This window comes from Nomascus leucogenys, chromosome 4 (genome assembly GCF_006542625.1).
Source record: "Nomascus leucogenys isolate Asia chromosome 4, Asia_NLE_v1, whole genome shotgun sequence".
NCBI lineage: Eukaryota > Metazoa > Chordata > Mammalia > Primates > Hylobatidae > Nomascus > Nomascus leucogenys.
In genome coordinates, this window is record NC_044384.1 from 106545743 (window position 1) to 106564785 (window position 19043).

Sequence of the window (19043 nt, forward strand, 5' to 3'; positions counted from 1 at the left end):
GGAGTCCCCTCCCCCATGAGGCCGTAAGTGTGGATGAGAGGCACTGGCGAACAGGGGTGACAGACGAATCTGGGCTAACGGATATATTCCTTGGTTGTGCCCACTGAACTGCTCAGGCCTAATCCTGAATGGACATTTTCATGTTGCATGGATTGTTGCTGCACCCACCTAAACTTATGAGCTGGTGGGTCTGACAATAACCAGCATGATGGGTGGCTCAGGTCACTTGAGGTCCCAGGGTTGGGTATTCAGTCTCTAATTGGGCCCAATGGCAAGCCAGAAACTTCTTTTCAAACTAACTCATTTGGAGGTGAATAGTTTTCCAACACGTGGCCTTGCTCCAGAATCCTAGGGTCTGTGCTACAACGTTCCTATTGGGCCTGCCAGAAACTACACAGCATCCTTATCTGCCCCAGATAGCACTAGCTCCGTTGGAATTTCTGGGTCACATGGAGCAGGAGGGATGCTTGTAATGCAGCTTAAACAGGCTTGAGTCCTGTCTTATTCTGGACTCCCATTCACAACTGGTAGGTTTGTGAATTATTCAGTAAATGCATGGAGACAGCATTCTCAAGTACAGCGTTCTTGTCTCCAAAATCCAGAGGCCCAACAAGTGCTGTACTTCTCAGTGAGGGTAGTGGGGATGAGGGGGGGTGTAAGGTTCAAAATCTACCACCTTAGAGGGGGTACCTCTCAGAATGCCCCACACAACTGGATACCTAAAAACATTATCAGTGTGGTGGTCTCCTTAATCTTCATGGGGTTTATTTCCCACCCTCTCGCGCACGTGTCTTTTACTAGGACTTCCAATGGCTTGCCACTGAATCTATGTACTAGATCTAATAAACGTGATTTTATCAATATAAATAGATAAGCGCGATGGCCCTGAAGGTATCACTGTGACATAAAGTAGGTGATTAACATAGACCACTGACAAGACACATTTTGACATAGAACACATTTTGCAGACCTTCCACATAAGAGATCTGCTTTTGACCCTTCTTGTTAATGGGGATTAAGGAAGAATTTGCCTAACTTATAGCCACATACAAAGCATTGGAGGCTGTGTTGATTAATCTTAGTGAAGATACGTCATCCAACAAAGCAGCGGAAATTGGAGCTCTCTCTTGTGTTTGGTGGTCATCTACCATGATTCACCTGGCTTTTTTTTTTTTTTTTTTTTTTTTTGAGACGGAGTCTCGCTCTGTCGCCCAGGCTGGAGTGCAGTGGCGCAATCTCGGCTCACTGCAAGCTCCGCCTCCCAGGTTCACGCCATTCTCCCGCCTCAGCCTCTCCGAGCAGCTGGGACTACAGGGGCCCGCCACCACGCCCGGCTAATTTTTTTGTATTTTTAGTAGAGACGGGGTTTCACCGTGGTCTCGATCTCCTGACCTCATGATCCGCCCGCCTCGGCCTCCCAAAGTACTGGGATTACAAGCGTGAGCCACCGTGCTCGGCCTTCACCTGGCTTTTACAGGGGCCACAGAGATAAGATAAATGGCAATGAGGTGGGGACAACAACCCTTGCATCCTTAAAGTCTTTGATGTTGGTCCTAATCTCTGCAATTTCTCCCAAGATCCAATATTGTCTCTGATTTATTACCTTGGCCAGGGAAGGGAGGCAGTTTCCAACCTTGACCCTTCTTACCATTGTGGTTTTCATCCTATCTGATTTATGACATCTCAATTGTACCACATCCATCCCACCTACACATTTGGGGATGGAAATTATCCCAGGACCTACTGACCATTGTGACCCAGACTTACTTGTATCATCCATTTATTACCTAGCCTCCATCCCCCATCCCCTTTGACTGGAGAGCCTTGGCAGCATTTCAGGTCTCCTAATATAGGCATCAAGTCAAAACCCAGATTCAAAAGCCTTCAAATCACCTTTCCTCAATGCTGCTATTCCAGACTGGAGAACTATTATTGTAGGTGCTGATGGTGATATCACAGGATTCTTATTTAAAGACACCAACCTCCCTCCTGTCAATGGACTTTGATCTGTGAACTGGCTTATGGAAACCGGGTGAAGGACTGGAATTTCCCATTATAGTGGTTGACATAAGCTTTTTATGCTCCCATTATTATTAACTTTGACAAGTTGAGTAAAATCCTGATTGGCTGCCCAGGTCTTAACCCTCAGAACACATAATCTATTAGCTACGGTCTGACTGCTGTAGAGGCAGAGGCGAGGCTGAGGACAGAAGGTAATCCATCAGAGGCATCTAGCAATGCATGGAACATTGTTTCCCCACTGACTAGCAGTTACTTTATGGCCATTATTTGGGATGTATAAATAACACTGGGATAAACTCCTCTGTATTAATGTTTCCACTCCCCTTGTATCGTAAATTATTTACTTCGATTACATGCCCAGAAGTAGAATTACTAGGTCAAAGGGCAAACATTTTTAAGGCTTTTCGTTGAGAAGGAGTCTCGCTCTGTCGCCAGGCTGGAGTGCAGTGGCGCGATCTTGGCTCACTGCAACCTCCACCTCCTAGGTTCAAGCAATTCTCCTGCCTCAGCCTCCCAAGTAGCTGGGACTACAGGAGCACGCCACCATGTCAATTTTCGTATTTTTAATAGAGATGGGGTTTCACCATGTTGGCCAGGATGGTCTTGGTCTCTTGACCTCATGATCCACCCACCTCAGCCTCCCAAAGTGCTGGGATTACAGGCATGAGTCACCGCACCTGGTCCCTTAAGGCTTTTAATGCACACTGCCAGACTGTTTTCCAAAAAGTCTGGAATAGCGAAGACTTACTCTCTACTGGCAGTTTGTATGTGAGACAACTGGCTTTACTGAGCAAACAAACTACTGTTAATATTCTAAACTCGGCCAGGCGCTGTGGCTCACACTTGTAATCCCAGCACATTGGGAGGCCGAGGCAGGCGGATCACAAGGTCAGGAGATCAAGACCATCCTGGCCAACATGGTGAAACCCCGCCTCTAATAAAATAAAAAAAATTACCCAGGTGTGGTGGTGCACGCCTGTAGTACCAGCTACTCAGTAGGGTGAGGCAGGGGAATCGCTTGAACCCGAGAGGCAAAGACTACAGTGGGCAAGATCACGCCACTGCTCTCCAGCCTGGCAAAAGAACGAGACTCCGTCTCAACAAAAATAAAAATAAAAAAAATCTAAACTCATGTCCCAGTGCAGTGGCTCATGCCTGTAATCCCAGCACTTTGGGAGGCCAAGGCAGGAGGATTGCTTGAGGCCAGGAGCTCAAGACCAGCCTGGGCAACATAGTGAGACCCTCATTTTAAAAAAATACTTTGCTGGGCATGGTGGCATGCCTGCAGTCCCAGCAAGGTGGGAAGATCACGTGAGCCCAGGAGTTTGAGGCTGCAGTGAGCTATGATTGCACAATTGCATTCCAGCCTCGGTGACAGAGTGAGACCCTATCTCTAAAAACAAAAAAAAGAAAAAAAGTTAACTCGTGATTTGGAAGACTAAGGAATCAGAGACAACTGAAAACCCACTTGAATATTATTTAACATTGCATTTCTTATACTCCGCCCTTACTGTGACCAACTTCAATGTTCTTCTACCTAATGTTTATTTAAAGACCACTAAAGACAGCTGTGGCTCTGCTGGATGAAACAGGTCTGTCCCAGGATAATATTTTTCCAAGTCTTTGCCAGTCTCTGTCTTCAGTTTTCTCTTCTCTCACTCTGAGAGTTGCAACAATCAGATCTTTCCAATAAACGCCTCTCCTGGAGAGTCCCTGCTCATATGGTGTTTTGTTTCATTTGCAATATACATATATTACATGTAAGGGTGGCCTTCAGGGAAAGGTATGGGGTGGCTAGAGACAGATCCCACCATCTTTTTCTCTTCTTTCTCCATTTTTACTGGAAGCGCTTAGTCAGCCATCCAAGCTGGGTAGCTGTTTGTCGTACCACTGGCATGGCAAAGCCTCATCTGTCTGTCTGAAGGGAAGTGCAGCAGAGCTGAGTTTGACATATACGACAGTACTCATTCTAATTTATGCATCTCAAAATGATCCACTGGAATCAACCATCAAAAGCAAACGCTTCTAAACTTTATTCACACTCGAGTTGCATCTCTGCGCCACCACTGCCAATGTTTTGTCATGTCACGGGCAGTCAACCAGGAGCAGGGAAGGAGAGACCAGGCTGATTTCTGCCTTGGGAACACCGTCATGGTGCCTGTAGATAGTCACTGAAGAAATATAAAAGATGAAAACCCAGGCTGTGCTCTCAACAGGGCAGAAGCTTCCCCATTAAGCCCAAGTCTAGGCAGCTGCTTCTCTCCACAGGGATGGACCTGGCCTTGCTGGGAGGAACGCCCATACCAGGACCTCTGGAAGCAGTCCCAAGGGCTTCAGCTCACATTATGTTCTTTCCATTTGGTGATAAATTCCTAACGCCTTACCCCATTTGTCTAACTGGAATGCAGAGAGCAAATGCCACGGTTGAAATGCTCTCTTTCATGAATCAGCTCCTTCCCCAGGGCGTTTTAAGATTTAGGAGTTTCAGTTCTCCTAGAAAAAAAAACAAACGCTGCTCTACACATGAAGAGACTTAATTTCTAACACACTGCACAGTGAGACTACAGGCTTATAGGAAGAGCCTCCTGGGCCAGCAAGCATAGTCTTCCTTTCTATGCTGAGAGCATGAAGGCAGCTGAATTATCAAATGACAACATCTTGAAAGCAGCCTTCTTAATGCTGACAAAACAAAATCTTAGGAAACACCAGGGAGTGGTTATAAAACACAAAGCAATTTCAAAACAAGAGTGATAAGAAAGGATGGCTAAGGGCCAAAGCTGCCACTAAAGCCCCTGAACCTAGGGAATTCCATTCGGATCTCTTGGAGGGCAGGAAGTCACGGCTGGACTTTCCCAGGATTTGGTATGGCTAACCAGACAGGCAGACGCCCTGGGTGTATACCTGCAGTAGAGTGCCTCCTCTTTTTTCCTCTCCCAGAACCACCCAAATACACAAGGTGAATGAACTTTTCTTTGTGATTCTATTTTTAAAGTTCTTCAAGGGGAAAAAAATTCACCAAATACATTTCATAAGCATTTCCTTTAAACCAGTTTCTGCCAGGTCTTTACTCCAGCTTGTGGGGTCTCCCTTTGTGGCAGAGCTCTGGATTTGTCTGCCACTCACTAGATAAGGGCCAGACCCAGAGGGGTCACTGAATGGTGCCTTAGCTTCAACTGAAGAACTCTAGACATACCAAACCAGACCAGAAAATAGCCTTTAATTTTACATATACAAATGTTGCTGTAAATTCCTAACAGCAAAGAAAAATATACACAAACCGGTTTAAAAGGAAAAGTAAAAAACAATCCACAGTTGAGCAGTTGATGTGCAAATCATCCCAGGAATCCAACTTTCTGTCTCTTGGGCCCCAGGCTTTCTTCCTTGTGCAGAAGACTCTGCAAGGAGGCATGCAGCACCTTGCCCACACGCTTGCCAGTCTGTGGAGAAGGGACGGGAGAGAGCACATGCCCCCTTGTAAGGCACACACATTCTGACCAGAAAAGCTTCCCTTTCTGCCAGCTAGTCTTTCTGACATTGTACACATTCCATCTGCCTTAGAGGACTTTTAATTAAAGCAAATTAAAACAAAAACCACAAACCCCAACAACATAATAAATTTTGGAAAAATCATCATATCAAAAAAATTAAAAAGAGAGACAAACACCAGCCCCCACCAGGCAACAAACAGAGAGCAGCAAAGCCTGCCCTGGCCATTAGCTCATGCTTCACTATCCTGCTGCCACTGCAACAAGCAACAAAGTTGTCAACCAAATCTGGGCTTGGGTACAGCCAGGTGACACTGTACTATAGGGAGACCACAGGGAATCCAGAGTCTGTCTGGAGAAGAAACAGATGAAGCCAAGGACATTTTAGTAAGCAGCTTCTCATTCACCTCCCATGAAGCCTCTAAGCAGAACTGCCCAGGTGTGACCAAAGTCAGTACCTGGATGGGATCTTTGGTGTTTACTGCCATGCTGAGATGCTAAAGGCAGTGAAATGTTGGAATCAAAACACATCAAGAGGGACAACCCACAAAATTAATAATCAGTCCCTACACAGCAGACACGAGAGGTAAAAAACACAAAAACAAAACAAAACAAAACAAACAAAAAAAACTCAATATGGCTGGAAGTAGTGGCTCATGCTTGTAATCCCAGCACTTTTGGAGGCCAAGGCAAGAGGATTTTGCTTGAGGCCAGGAGATCAAGACCAGCCTGGGCAACAGAGTGAAACCCCATCTCTACAAAAAACTAAAAATTAGCTGGGCATGGTGGTATGCGCCTGTAGTTCCAGCTACTCAGGGGGCTGAGATGGGAGGATTGTTTGAGCCCAGGAGGTCAGGGCTGCAGTGAGCTGTGACTGTGCCACTGTACTCCAGCCTGGATAACAGAGCAAGACCCTGTCTCAAAAAAACAACCACCACCCCAATATAAAAAAATATATTTTTCTTTATGAAACTGTTATTCTATCTGTCTCTGGGCCCAAGAATCATTTTAAGAATACAAAGAACCAACCACAAATCTCTACCTTATCAAGTCTTTTACATTCCCATAGCAGTTTGGATTCAACTCTGCCACTGGTTCCATTCTCAACAATGTTGAGATAAAAACATCCATGCCTAAATCCCTGCCTCAATCTCTTCAGTTACAGGTGTATTCTCCCCAGAGTAATGACCTGTGTGTCTTCTCCCCTGGCCCCTAACTGTAACATGGGATGAGATCCCAAGTATGACTAAAACTCTTACGAAAAGACGATTTCGATCTAAAAGGCTGGGAAGTGATCACCTCTATGAAATGCAAAGTCAGGGTTAAAGGTCAAAAAGGCCTTTGGGGGCTGGATGCGTGGCTGATGCCTGTAATCCCAACACTTTGGGAGGCTGAGGCGGGCAGATCACGAGGTCAGGAGTTCAAGACCAGCCTGGCAAACACAGTGAAACCCTGTCTCTACTAAAAATACAAAAAAATTAACTGGGAGTGGTGGCGGGTACCTGTAATCCCAGCTACTCGGGAGGCTGAGGCAGAATCACTTGAAACAGGGAGGCGGAAGTTGCAGTGAGCTGAGATCGCACCACTGCACTCCAGCCTGGGCGACAGTGTGAGACTCCATCTCAAAAAAAAAAAAAAAAAGGGGGCCAGGTGCGGTGGCTCACGCTTGTAATCCCATCACTTTGGGAGGCTGAGGCAGGCGGATCACGAGGTCAGGAGATCGAGACCACGGTGAAACCCCGTGTCTACTAAATATACAAAAAAATTAGCTGGGCGTAGTGGCAGGCACCTGTAGTCCCAGCTACTCGGAGAGTCTGAGGCAGGAGAATGGCGTGAACCCGGGAGGCGGAGCTTGCAGTGAGCCGAGATTGCGCCACTGCACTCCAGCCTGGGCGACAGAGCGAGACTCCGTCTCAAAAAAAAAAAAAAAAAAACGGGGGGGGCGGGCCTTTGGAAAGATTTTCCCATAACATTAGAAAAAGAAAAAAAAGTCTGAGTCTGTCAAATAGGGGTACTAATTATTCATATACATGAGGGTGGGGAGAGAGGACAACAAGAGGAGATGAGATGGACAGGATGCCAGGACTTGAGAGGGCCTTGACGCCTCTGAATCCAGATGCAGGAAAGCAACTGCAGAGGCTAGGGATGGCAGCCTACGCAACTACTCCCAAGGCTCTCAGCTCCACCGAGTCATTTTCCAGATTGCTGCATCCCTGTGTGAGATAAACAGTAAGACACGGCCACAGAGCTATAGTCCCCTGTCCAAAATTAGCAGACCTCATCCCCCAAACCTGAGGGGAGGACAAAGCTCAGCTCACTGAACAGAGCTCTGGTTCTGCCATCCATGACAGCCAGGGCAGATCTGGTTTATAAGGCTGACATTGCACAGTGGCTGGGAGCAGGGGCTCTGGACGCACACAGTCTTGGTTTAAATCCTAGATCCAGTATTTATGAGCAGGGAGGCCTGTAGGCAAGCTGCTTAGCCTCTGTGTGCCTCAGTTTCCTCATCTGTAAAAATGAGGATAATAATAATAGTTACCTCACAGGTTGTTGAGGACTAAATGATATATTGAAAGCAGTGAAAACAGTATCTGGCACATAGCACGCACGCAATAAACTTTAGCTATTTGTTTACTATGCTTGTTGTTGCTGTTTAGAGAAATTCTCATAAACTCTCCTGGGAGGGGGAAGAGTACCTTCTAAAACAAGGTTTGACAGTCCCTTGCCTAGAGGCCTTTGGTAGAATTTATGCAGCATTAAGTCTGGAGAAATTTGAACTCAGGGTGCTTCATGGAGCACAGAGAATAAGAGCTGCCATTAGCTGAGAACTGATGACATATCAGGCATTGTGACACGTGCTTCACCTCTACACCTCACATCGTCCTAATAACAACCTCAGCAGTGTCTGGGCAGATATTACTATTATCAGTCCCACTTTGCAGATGAGGGGGACTATGGCCCAGAGCCAGGTTTGCAGCCAGGGCAGTACACCCTCACAGCCCATGGTTGGGAACTCCATGCTATATACAGTGCTCATTTTGGCCTTTTAAATAAGATGATAAAGAGAGAAAGTAGATGTCATGTTCTTGGATTCTTCAGTAAGAAGTCATTGTTTCTAAACACAAAAGAAGAGTGCGTGCTATTAAGCAATGATCTCTGGGCATGTGTGGTGGTATAGAGGTTACAAGAAAGTATGAATAATCAGATCCGGCTAACTCTGTTCCTGGAAGTTCAGTCAGTCAATCAGTCGGAAAGGTGAGGTGGATATAGGGGAAAGAAGGTCTGGGAAACAGGTGAGCAGGACCCTGTCCCTGCCCTGCGGGGCTTCCAGGCCAGTGAGGTGACAGATATGTGGGGCAAACAGTACAGAGAACTGTAGACGTGCCCTGATGGCTCTGCCAGGGATGGAGGCAACCCGACCCCACTCCAGCAAGTCAGATTTCTCACCATCCCTGCTTGTCTCCATTTAAACACTTCTAGAGCTGTAATGAATTTGGGAGACAGCCACACTTCAGCCCCTGCTTCCACCTTTACTCACCCACTTCAAGGGACAGGAAGCAGTGAGCCAAGAATTCCTTTCCCTCATCAAGTCACAAAGGCCTGCAATTTTGGAGTTACGAGTGGCTCTTTACATTATGAAACTCCAACAGTCTTATTTAGACACATAGAAATGAGATGGGGGGTACTTACTGAAGATAAGTAATGGTTACTAGTAGGCTCCTTACCTCCCAGTCCAGAGTATCCACCCCTGCAACCCCCTTTATTAGCTCAGCAGACCCCTGGCTCAAACCAGCTGTTCCCAAACCTCCAAGTTTGGGGTCAAGGCTGTGAATGGGGAGAATCCCCATGGTGTGACCAAGGGAGCAGGAAGCAGCAGGTACCCTGGCCAGGTCCCCACACCTTCCTCAGAACCAAGACCTCACCTCCATCATCTCAAAGATGCTCTCTGGGTCCAGGCTGCCCTTCCCCACTTTCCTCATGCACGTCACAACTCCCTTGCTGGTCACCGACACCAGCAAGCTGGCCAGCGAGCAGGCCTCCTCCTGAAGAGTAGCATCCACCACATGCCGATAGCCAATCTGCAAAGGCAGGGCGCACGGCACACAGTGGGTCACGCAGGCCCCAGAGTCCCACCCTTGATGGCCTCGTGGTGGGAATCTCTACACCAGGCAAAGTATTCGCACTGGTCATTCCAGGTCTTATTTTAGAATCTGCTCATGAGGAAAACAGGTGAGGGAATGTTCAACAATTCTCACAGGCCACTGTGTGGGTGGTACAATAAAAACATGACATGGAAAAACAGGGCAAGGGGGTTTAAAACTAGAATTCAGAGACCATCCAAAGCAAAGGCCACCAAGGCTTTCCAACAGAGGGGCACAAGGGAGAAATTCACACACAAGACCACATGGACGTTTCACTGATGGCAAGGGGGAATCAAGAGGGTCCACGCTAAGGGACACCCTCAAGAACAAGCCAAAGGCTGGGCGCAGTGGCTCATGCCTCCCAGCGCTTTGGGAGGCTGAGGAAAATGGATTGCTTGAGCTCAGGAGTTTGAGATCAGCCCGGGCAACATGGTAAGACCCTGTCTCCACCAAAAATACAAAAAAAAAAGCCAGATATGGTGGTGTGAGCCTGTGGTACCAGCTACTTGGGAGGCTGAGGTGGAAGGGTTGCTTGAGCTTGAGCCGGGGCAGGTGCGGGGGTTGCAGCAGACGTTGCAGTGAGCCTAGATTGTGTTACTGCACTCTAGCCTGGGCAACAGAGCAACACCCTGTCTCAAAACAAATAAACAACAAGAAAGAACAAGCCGGCTAGGTGCGGTGGCTCATGCCTGTAATCCCAGCACTTTGGGAGGCCGAGGTGGGCAGATCACCCAAGGTCAGGAGTTTGAGACCAGCCTGGCCAACATGGTGAAACACTGTCTCTACTAAAAATACAAAAATTAGCCAGGCATGATGGCATGTGCCTGTAATCCCAGCTACTTGGGAGGCTGAGGCAGGAGAATTGCTTGAACCTGGGAGGCGGAGGTTGCAGTGAGCCGAGATCGCGCCATCGCACTCCAGCCTGGGTGTTGCAGCAAGACTGTTTCAAAAAAAAAAAAAAAAAAACAAAGAAGCCAAGACCCAACATCCTGCTGTCTGAACACTTAACCACATCCTGTTCATGAAGTGATTTCAGTGGAATTAAACCTGACTTGTTTAGTTTTATTTTGAGATAATGAATCCTGAGTGGAATTAGCTACAATCCCAGTCAATAGCCAATACAGGCCTCTTTGCATAGCCTGGGGCAGCATTAGTTATATATTACATCAGCCTGATGTTCAGCTCCACAGCCCTCTATGTGAAAACCACTCCTGATACCCAAGACCTGCTCCAACCTCCCATTTCATAGGGGGGAACAGTGTTCACCACCCTGCCACTACTCAACCACCCTAGACCCCATAGAGTTGAGGTAATTAAAGGACATGGTGCTTTAGTGAAGCACGTGGTGTGTGGAAGGAGCTTAACAAACTCTGGCTACTATTACTACAAACACACTCATGGCTCCCAGGACCACGTCGTATCTTCCAATTAAAAAGAAAAGAAAGAGCTACTCATGGTAGTAGTTTCTAGTATAACCAAATTATTGGATTTGGGTAAAAGCTACTTCTACATGGTGTGTGATATTACAACTTCTTAACTTATTAAGTAACCTCAGCAGGTTGGGATTAGAGGAGACCCACACCCACAAGGAAGATAAAAAGCATAAAATACAAGCTTATACCTTGCACAGAGTGACAATGCAGGGGACATTCTCCACACTTAGTCGTATGCAGTCATAAGGGTCATCAGACAATTCAATGTCCTTCGACCCCTCTTCATCCTCCAGAACTCGAACCCTTGGTATCCTGGAAGCAGAAGCACAATTAAAATTCCCACTTGGAGGAGGAAAAATAACTTCTTTTTAAGATTGAGAATAGGAGTTGGAATCCCTGTGTCTCACAAGAGAAAGATACACTATGCCTATTCTTTATCATCCTCATCCCTGTCATCCCTGTCAAAAGCATACAGGAGGCACCGCAGTGCAATGAGGAAAGGCATCTTTCAGAAAATGATGCTGGGTCAATTAGATATCCCAATGGAAAAAAAAGAATCTCAATCCCTACCTCACACCACACACACAAAGCCATACCAAATAGACCATAGATACAAAAAATAAAAGACAAGACAATAAAGCATTTAGAAAAAAACATCTGCATGACCTTGGAGTAGACAACTATTTCTTGAACAGGATACAGAAAAGGAAAAAAGTTGGCAGGGCGCGGTGGCTCACGCTTGTAATCCCAGCACTTTGGGAGGCCGAGGCGGGCAGATCACGAGGTCAGGAGATCGAGACCACGGTGAAACCCCGTCTCTACTAAAAATACAAAAAATTAGCTGGGCGTGGTGGCGGGTGCCTGTAGTCCCAGCTACTTGGAGAGGCTGAGGCAGGAGAATGGCGTGAACCCGGGAGGTGGAGCTTGCAGTGAGCCGAGATCGTGCCACTGCACTCCAGCCTGGGTGACAGAGCGAGACTCCGTCTCAAAAAAAAAAAAAAAAAAAGAAAGGGAAAAAAGTTACATATTCAATTATATTAACATCATGAACTTCTGTGTATCAAAAGACATCATTTAAAAACTAAAAATATAATCTGGGGAGAGAAAATACTATCTGACAGATTACATAAAGAATTCCTATTAAACAACAAAAAAAAAGACAGCCCAATAGAAAAATGGACAAAAGATTCAAATGTAGAATATATTTGGATGTCTTCATAAAAGAGGCTGAGTAGCCAATAAACCAAGAAAAGGTGCTCAATTTAAATATCTATTAAAAATGCACATTAAAACTACACTGTGATACCAAGGCACAACCAAAATAACTATTTAAAAAAAAAAAAAAGGCCGGACATGGTGGCTCATGCCTGTAATCCCAGTACTTTGAGAGGCCAAGGCGGGAGGATCACCTGAGGTCAGGAGTTTGAGACCAGCCTGGCCAAGATGGTGAAACCCCATCTTTACTAAAAATACAAAAATTAGCTGGGTGTGGTGGCACACACATATAATCCCAGCTACTTGGGAGGCTGAGGTAAGAGAATCCCTTGAACCTGGGAGGTGGAGGTTGCAGTGAACTGAGATCACGCCACTGCAGTCCAGCCTGGGAGACAGAGTGAGACTCCATCTCAAAAAAAAAAAAAAAAAAAAAGCAAGAGTTGACGAAAATGTGAAACAACCCAGAACTCAATATATGAACCCAGTGTATAATATACACTGCTGGTGGAAGTGTTAACTGGTAAAACACTTTGTGAAACTGGCGGCATCTACCGTAACTAAAGATAGCCATACCCTACAACCCAGAACACTCCTCCCTAACAGAAATAGAGAAATAATGTGCACCAAAGACATGCACAAAATGTTCATGATGCCCATCCCTATTTGTAATAGCCTCAAACTGGAAATGAACCAGATGGCCATCAACAGTAGACTGATAAACAACAGCAGACTGGACAGTAGACTGGATAAACAGCAGACTGGACAAAGTCATACAATGGAACACCATACAGCAAAAAGCAAGCTATGACTAAGGCAGCAACACAGATCTCTCAAAATACAATGCTCAGTGAATGAGGCAGACACAAAACAGAACATAGTATATGATACAATTTATATCAAGTATAAAAGTAATCTATTCTTTTAAGATGCTGGTTATCATCAGTGAGTGTAACTGCATGGGGGTACAGAAGGTGTGGGATGCTTCTGGGGTGCTGGCAACATTCTGTTTCTTCAGCTGGGTACTGAAAAACACATTTAACCTATAAAGTCAATTCACTCCAGGCTGGGTTGGAGGAGCCAGGAAGAAGAGGTGGTCTATCCAGCTACTGTAATGGAAACAGCATTGGTACTTTTCCCAGTTCCTCTAACAAAAGCCCCCCATGATTGAGCCCTGCTGGCCATCCATACACAAGGCAACATCTAGATCGGATCAGGGGAGCTTCAGCCAGAGAATGTTGACAAGGGCCAAGGAGTTCTGCAAGGGTCTTCGCCAGTTGGAGCCTTCCCATCAGAGGAAGTTCTTAAATACTAAGTAATATCCTATTTGAACAAGTCAGTCAACCATTTACACACTTACACACACACACACACAGTATCTCCCAATTTCCCAACCCTTTGGCTACAACATGACTGCGCAGAAGGGCTAAAGAATATCCTCAGTTGGCCTTTACCCTTCTAAAAGACCCTGAATATGCCAATAGTCTCTCCACATACCAGGGGGACTTGATGCCTTAGAGTCTCCATTCCTTGCTGCCTGCAGGGCTGTTCTTGGTCTGAGGATGAGACTATGGCTGTGCCCATGACAGGTGTCCTCCCCTACCTGAGCAGCTGGGTTAACCTTTCTGGTACACAGTTTGGCCAGCAACTCCCCCATAGCTAAACAGCCTTGTCTGATTCCCAATCTCTCTTTTTGCCTGGGTGCCTATAGGAACCAGCTGGCAGATGGGGAGTCATTTCTGAGGCTCAAGATATATCAGATGACAGCTTCCTTTCCTTCCCCAACAGGGCCCAAGCACCAGCCACTGCTGTGGGATCTGGGACGCAAGCTCCCACAGTGGCCAAGAGTGCCAGGCTCACATTTCAAATAGTCTCAACAAGGAGCCTAGTGGCACAGCTAGGCTAGTGGCACAGCTTTCATTCTCAGCAAATATTCCAGCTTGCAATTTTTGTCTGCTCTAAATTACACAGGGAGCCTAAACTCATCATAGAAAAGCTCTAAAAAAACAGGTAAATGTTATGTTGGCCAAAATATGAGCACTGAAAAATAATTACAATGATTACTTGGGGGTACATATTTCCAGACACATTAAATGTAAGAACTACCAAAGTAAAATACAACAAACCAACAAACAAAAACCAGGATGAGAGTACTGCATTTAGTGAACAATTTTCCATATTAACATGCCTTTAAATAGGCTACTGTGTGAACTTCAATCCCCTACATTGTGAAACTCAGGTTGTTTCCAGTTTCTTACCATTACAAAGCAGTGTAATGTTTATTCTAGGATGTGATGAACATCGTAGAATAAACATCTTTGCTCATTTATTCAATTATGTCCTTAGGTTATATCCCTAGAAGTTTCTAATCCTCATTTTTTAATAGGATCCTCTGTTACCTTAATGTAGGCTCTCTCATAGGATGAACACCCTATCCCACATATTTACTCATAAATGCTGCAAATTTTCCTCAAAGTACTTAGAGCATAAAAGGGGGAAGGTTAATAATCAAACAGTCAGAATAAATGTCAACTCCAAAAAAGCATAGCAACTTGTCCCTTCTACACAACCTGTTTGGAAAGCTGAACCATGTGGAATAGCCATTTCCTCTTCTTAAACCAAAGGGAAGCCTGTTACCCTGCTTTTAGAACAACATGTGTACAATCAAGCAATATGCAAGCACTTACTATGTGTCAGGTACTGTTCATGGTGCTAGGAATATAGGCAAGTACAAAACAGGCAAAATCCTTGCCCCCATAGAGTTCACCCAATAATAGTATTTGGATAGTTGGCCTGTAGGTGGTGTCTACTCTTTTTGGCTTCTCTGTAGTTTTCTATTATTTTTCTAAATGGTAGGTGTCCATTTATAAAAATAACAATACAAAAAATAAATACAGAATATATGTACATATGTAGTTTTAATTTACGAAATCTATCTTTTCTGGAGTTTAACGTTAGATGTCACCATTTTCAATGTTAAAATCCCCTGTTACCTTCACATATGAGCTACAACAGAAATTTCCTCAGTGTTCCATTACAAGTGTCCAAGTGTCTGCTCTGGTTCTCCACAGGTTCACAGAGCTGTTTCCAGGAAGACTTACCTTGTATTGAAGAGAGCAGCCTTTACAGCAATGGAAATGGCATCAAACAGATTTCCACCACATTCCAGCAGCTAAGGGAGACAGGAATTGAAAAAGGAAAAAAACCAAGCATCATGTATTACTTTAAATATTACCCCAGTTAAAGGACACTGCTTTTTTTTTTGAGACAGAGTCTCGCTCTGTCGCTCAGGCTGGAGTGCAGTGGTGCAATCTTGGCTAACTGCAACCTCTACCTCCCAGGTTCAAGCAATTCTCCTGCCTCAGCCTCCCAAATAGCTGGGATTACAGGTGTGCGCCACCACCCCCAGCTAATTTTTGTATTTTAGGGTTTCACCATGTTGGTCAGGCTGGTCTTGAAGTCCTGACCAAAAGTGATCTGTCTGCCTCAGCCTCCCAAAGTGTTGGGGTATAGGCATGAGCCACCACACCCGGCTGGGACACTGATTTTTTTTTTTTCTTTCCCTATATCTATTCTGTGGTCAAGGACACTGATTTCTAAGAAATGCTGACTGTGTGTTTATAAAATAAAGATAACATGTGGCTGCTCTCCTGGCTAGCCATGTAGTGACTGCAACTCACTGACACAGTCCTTCACCCTAATTACAGGCACTGCCTTGTCATAGCTATGCTCACGTGGCCCATGCACACAAGGTCACAGTTGGCAGGGCTGTGGTACCAACACTCAAGAGGCCATGGCTTGTGGTGGGCTCCTCTCACAGGCACTTCAGGCAGTTGGGGCTGCCCTGAAGGTGGGACTGATCACCTTTATTTTGCCCCAGATAGCTCCCAATTGTACTCTAAGTGTTACTCCAGTCTTTGCTAACACATGCCTGGCCTCCAAACAAGGAGAAAATGGTGGCTACTGATGTTGCGGCTGCTACTAGGTTAACATTTACTAGTGTAATTACCTCTCGTATGTAATGATCAATGTATATCTGATGCTCAGACATGAAATACTACATGTTTTACATTACTTATAATGAAGACTAAGGTCTCTCAGACAAGCTTCCGCCCATGAACGAAAGTGTTGAGTGCACTTACATGTGCTCATCTAGCAGGGAAAATTAGAGCACATTTAACTGGAAGGTGGCATATCCTTCTGTCCACATTTTAGAGAGGTCTTGGCCTGAGGTTATGGAATAAAGCCGACTGGGCTGCCCCAAATAAGAAAGGTGAGAAGTCACACGTAGAAAGAAAAGTCACGTAGTTCTGTTTTTGTTTAGTTTATCTCCTCTTCAGTTGAACTGTGAACTCCTAAAGGCTGGGAGTCTGTAGTTTTGTTCATCCTTTTATCCCCAGAGCCCAACAGAAGGGGTGCTATGAAGAAGAAGGTTAGTGATTATTTGTGAAAGAACCCATCAAAAGACAGCCTCGTGACCAATCACCCCACCAAAGGTCAGCTGTGTGTTGTTAGTGCAGCCAAGTTCTAACAGTTTTCCCTCTTGGAGTAAAAACTGATGCCATTAGAGAACTATAAAGAGCAAAGCAAAGTGAAATTTCCGTGAAGTTAAATTTTCACTCTCATAAAATAACCAAACTGGGGAAAAAAAACAGTACTGGAAACAGGTGGGTCATCTGACTGTAACAGGTTTGAAGTAAGTAAATACGAAAACATGGCAGGGTGCCCAGCAAATATCTGTTTGAACACGGGCTCTGTCTGAGGCCTAACCAGACCAGCTGGTAAAAAGAAATTAGGAGGTTTCTTTTCTACTATCTTGCTTCAAGGATTGCTTCACAGATTTCCACCACCTCGCTTCAAACATGGACTCAATCTATTCAGTATATCATCCATCCACTGATGAAAATTATGTGAATGCCAAAAATGGATCGGCCTCATCAATAATGTAATTTTCAAAAATACTTTTCTAATTCATTAAAAACTTTTCTGAAGATGACAACTTTTTTTTTTTTTTAAAGATGGATTCTCACTCTGTTGCCCAGGATGGAATGCAGTGGCACCATCTCGGCTCACTGCAACCTCTGCCTCCCAGGTTCAAGCAATTCTCTTGCCTCAGTCTCCCCAGTAGCTGGGATTACAGGTGTGCGCCACCATGCCCAGCTAATTTTTGTATTTTTAGTAGAGACAGGGATTTCACCATGTTGTCCAGGCTGGTCTCGAACTCCTGACCTCAGGGAATCCATCTGCCTTGGCATCCCAAAGTGCTGGGATTACAGGCGTGAGCCACTGTGCCTGGTCAGAAAACGACATTTTAAAAGCTCATGTCTTCTTCCAAAATAAGCAAAACCCTTAAAAAAATTTTTCAGAAGAAATCCAAATGCCAGGAGTCTTAAAAAGAAAGGTCTACAGATGACAGGGACACAGTGCACATTCTCCTGGATACTCCTGCACACCAAGTATCCCCTGCTCACTGAAGAGGGTTGCTTCTGAGCTGAGATAATGTCCCAGTAGTCATCAGTTTTGTAAAAGCCTTCCCTAATAGAACGGGCCTCTGTTGCTTTGACTTTAACTGACTGAATCAAAAGCACATCAGTCCACATCACTGGGCCATCCTACAAAACTACAAGTGTGCATGAATACTGAGGATGAACACAGGATTACAAAAGGACAAATGCAGTGTGCCACAACACTTGTGTCTTAACTTTCTCTAGTGGGGAAGGGGAGGGGACATAAAGTTCTTCAGACACAGGATGGAACTGGAGAGTTCACATCATGGGGCTGCACCTTCCTGGGCAACTATGAAGCCTGCCTCTACCGTCCTCAGTAAGGACTACAGGCTGCCAGGTCCCACCTCCTCAAACCTAGGACCTGAAAAATTGCCAACTTAGTAGGAATCATACTACAAGGTACATCCCACTTACCAGAGATGGAAAAAAAGCAAATAGATTTGTAATTTCATTATTTTTACCTATTAGTGGTGGCATTGCAACAGTAACCTGTTAGATAATGGTTACCACTGCTACCTTTTGACTATACTCCATCCAATATCAAATTAATTTAAAAATATCTAGAAAGCTCTACCCTGTCTCAATAGAGCCAACATGCAGAGCCAGGCTGTTTCTTTTCATGAAGTTCACCATCAGTTCACAGATCTCCTTTATCTGCACATTCATTAAAGAATCTATTTGGCCAATAGCTTAGCTTTTTGTCCTTAATCTGAAATGGAAGATGTAGTTGCTAATCTCAAGGTTCAAAACAGACCCAACAAGAGCCTGTATATAAACAAGCAACCAACTGCTACGTGATTATACAAAAGCAAAATTAAGGCCAGGCACGGTGGCTCGCACCTGTAATCCCAGCACTTTGGGAGGCCGAGGCAGGTGGATCACTTGAGGTCAGGAGTTCCAGACATGCCTGGCCAACACGATGAAACCCCATCTCTACTAATAATACAAAAATGAGCCAGGCATGGTGACATGTGCCTGTAGTCCCAGCTACTCAGGAGGCTGAGACATGAGAATCAATTGAACCTGGGAAGCAGAGGTTGCAGTGAGTCAAGATCACGCCATTGCACTCCAGCCTGGGTGACAGAGCGAGACTCCATCTCAAAAAAAAAAAAGAATTAGAGCTACAGAGAAGTTACTGTCGAGTGCCAAAACCTGGGTAGAGGAGTATTTGGGAGGCAAAGTACAAGGGAAGAAATGAAGGGCTGGACTCAAAAGACTCCCAGGGGAGTAGACTCTGTGTGG

At 45.2% G+C, this 19043-nt stretch overlaps 1 protein-coding gene across 5 annotated transcripts in view; it reads right to left on the minus strand.

Moving 5' to 3' along the window:
- Window positions 1-3413: 3413 nt before the first annotated feature.
- EXOSC7 (exosome component 7) overlaps window positions 3414-19043 on the minus strand; it is a 36167-nt gene continuing 20537 nt past the window's right edge. The window contains exons 5-9 of one of the 5 annotated variants that reach the window (XR_004029768.1): window positions 15396-15466; window positions 11271-11394; window positions 9431-9586; window positions 5301-5459; window positions 3414-4193 (exon numbers count right to left, since the gene is read on the minus strand). Coding sequence is in view for 3 of the 5 variants with exons in the window: in XM_003256961.3 (XP_003257009.1) it covers window positions 5355-5459; window positions 9431-9586; window positions 11271-11394; window positions 15396-15466 (456 nt within the window). In the remaining 2 variants the exon portion in view is untranslated. Of the gene's footprint in view, window positions 4516-5216; window positions 5460-7448; window positions 8016-9430; window positions 9587-11270; window positions 11395-15395; window positions 15467-19043 lie in introns of those variants that run through there. The other 4 variants (XR_001113683.1, XM_030811974.1, XM_003256961.3 and 1 more) reach the window with 4 other exon arrangements.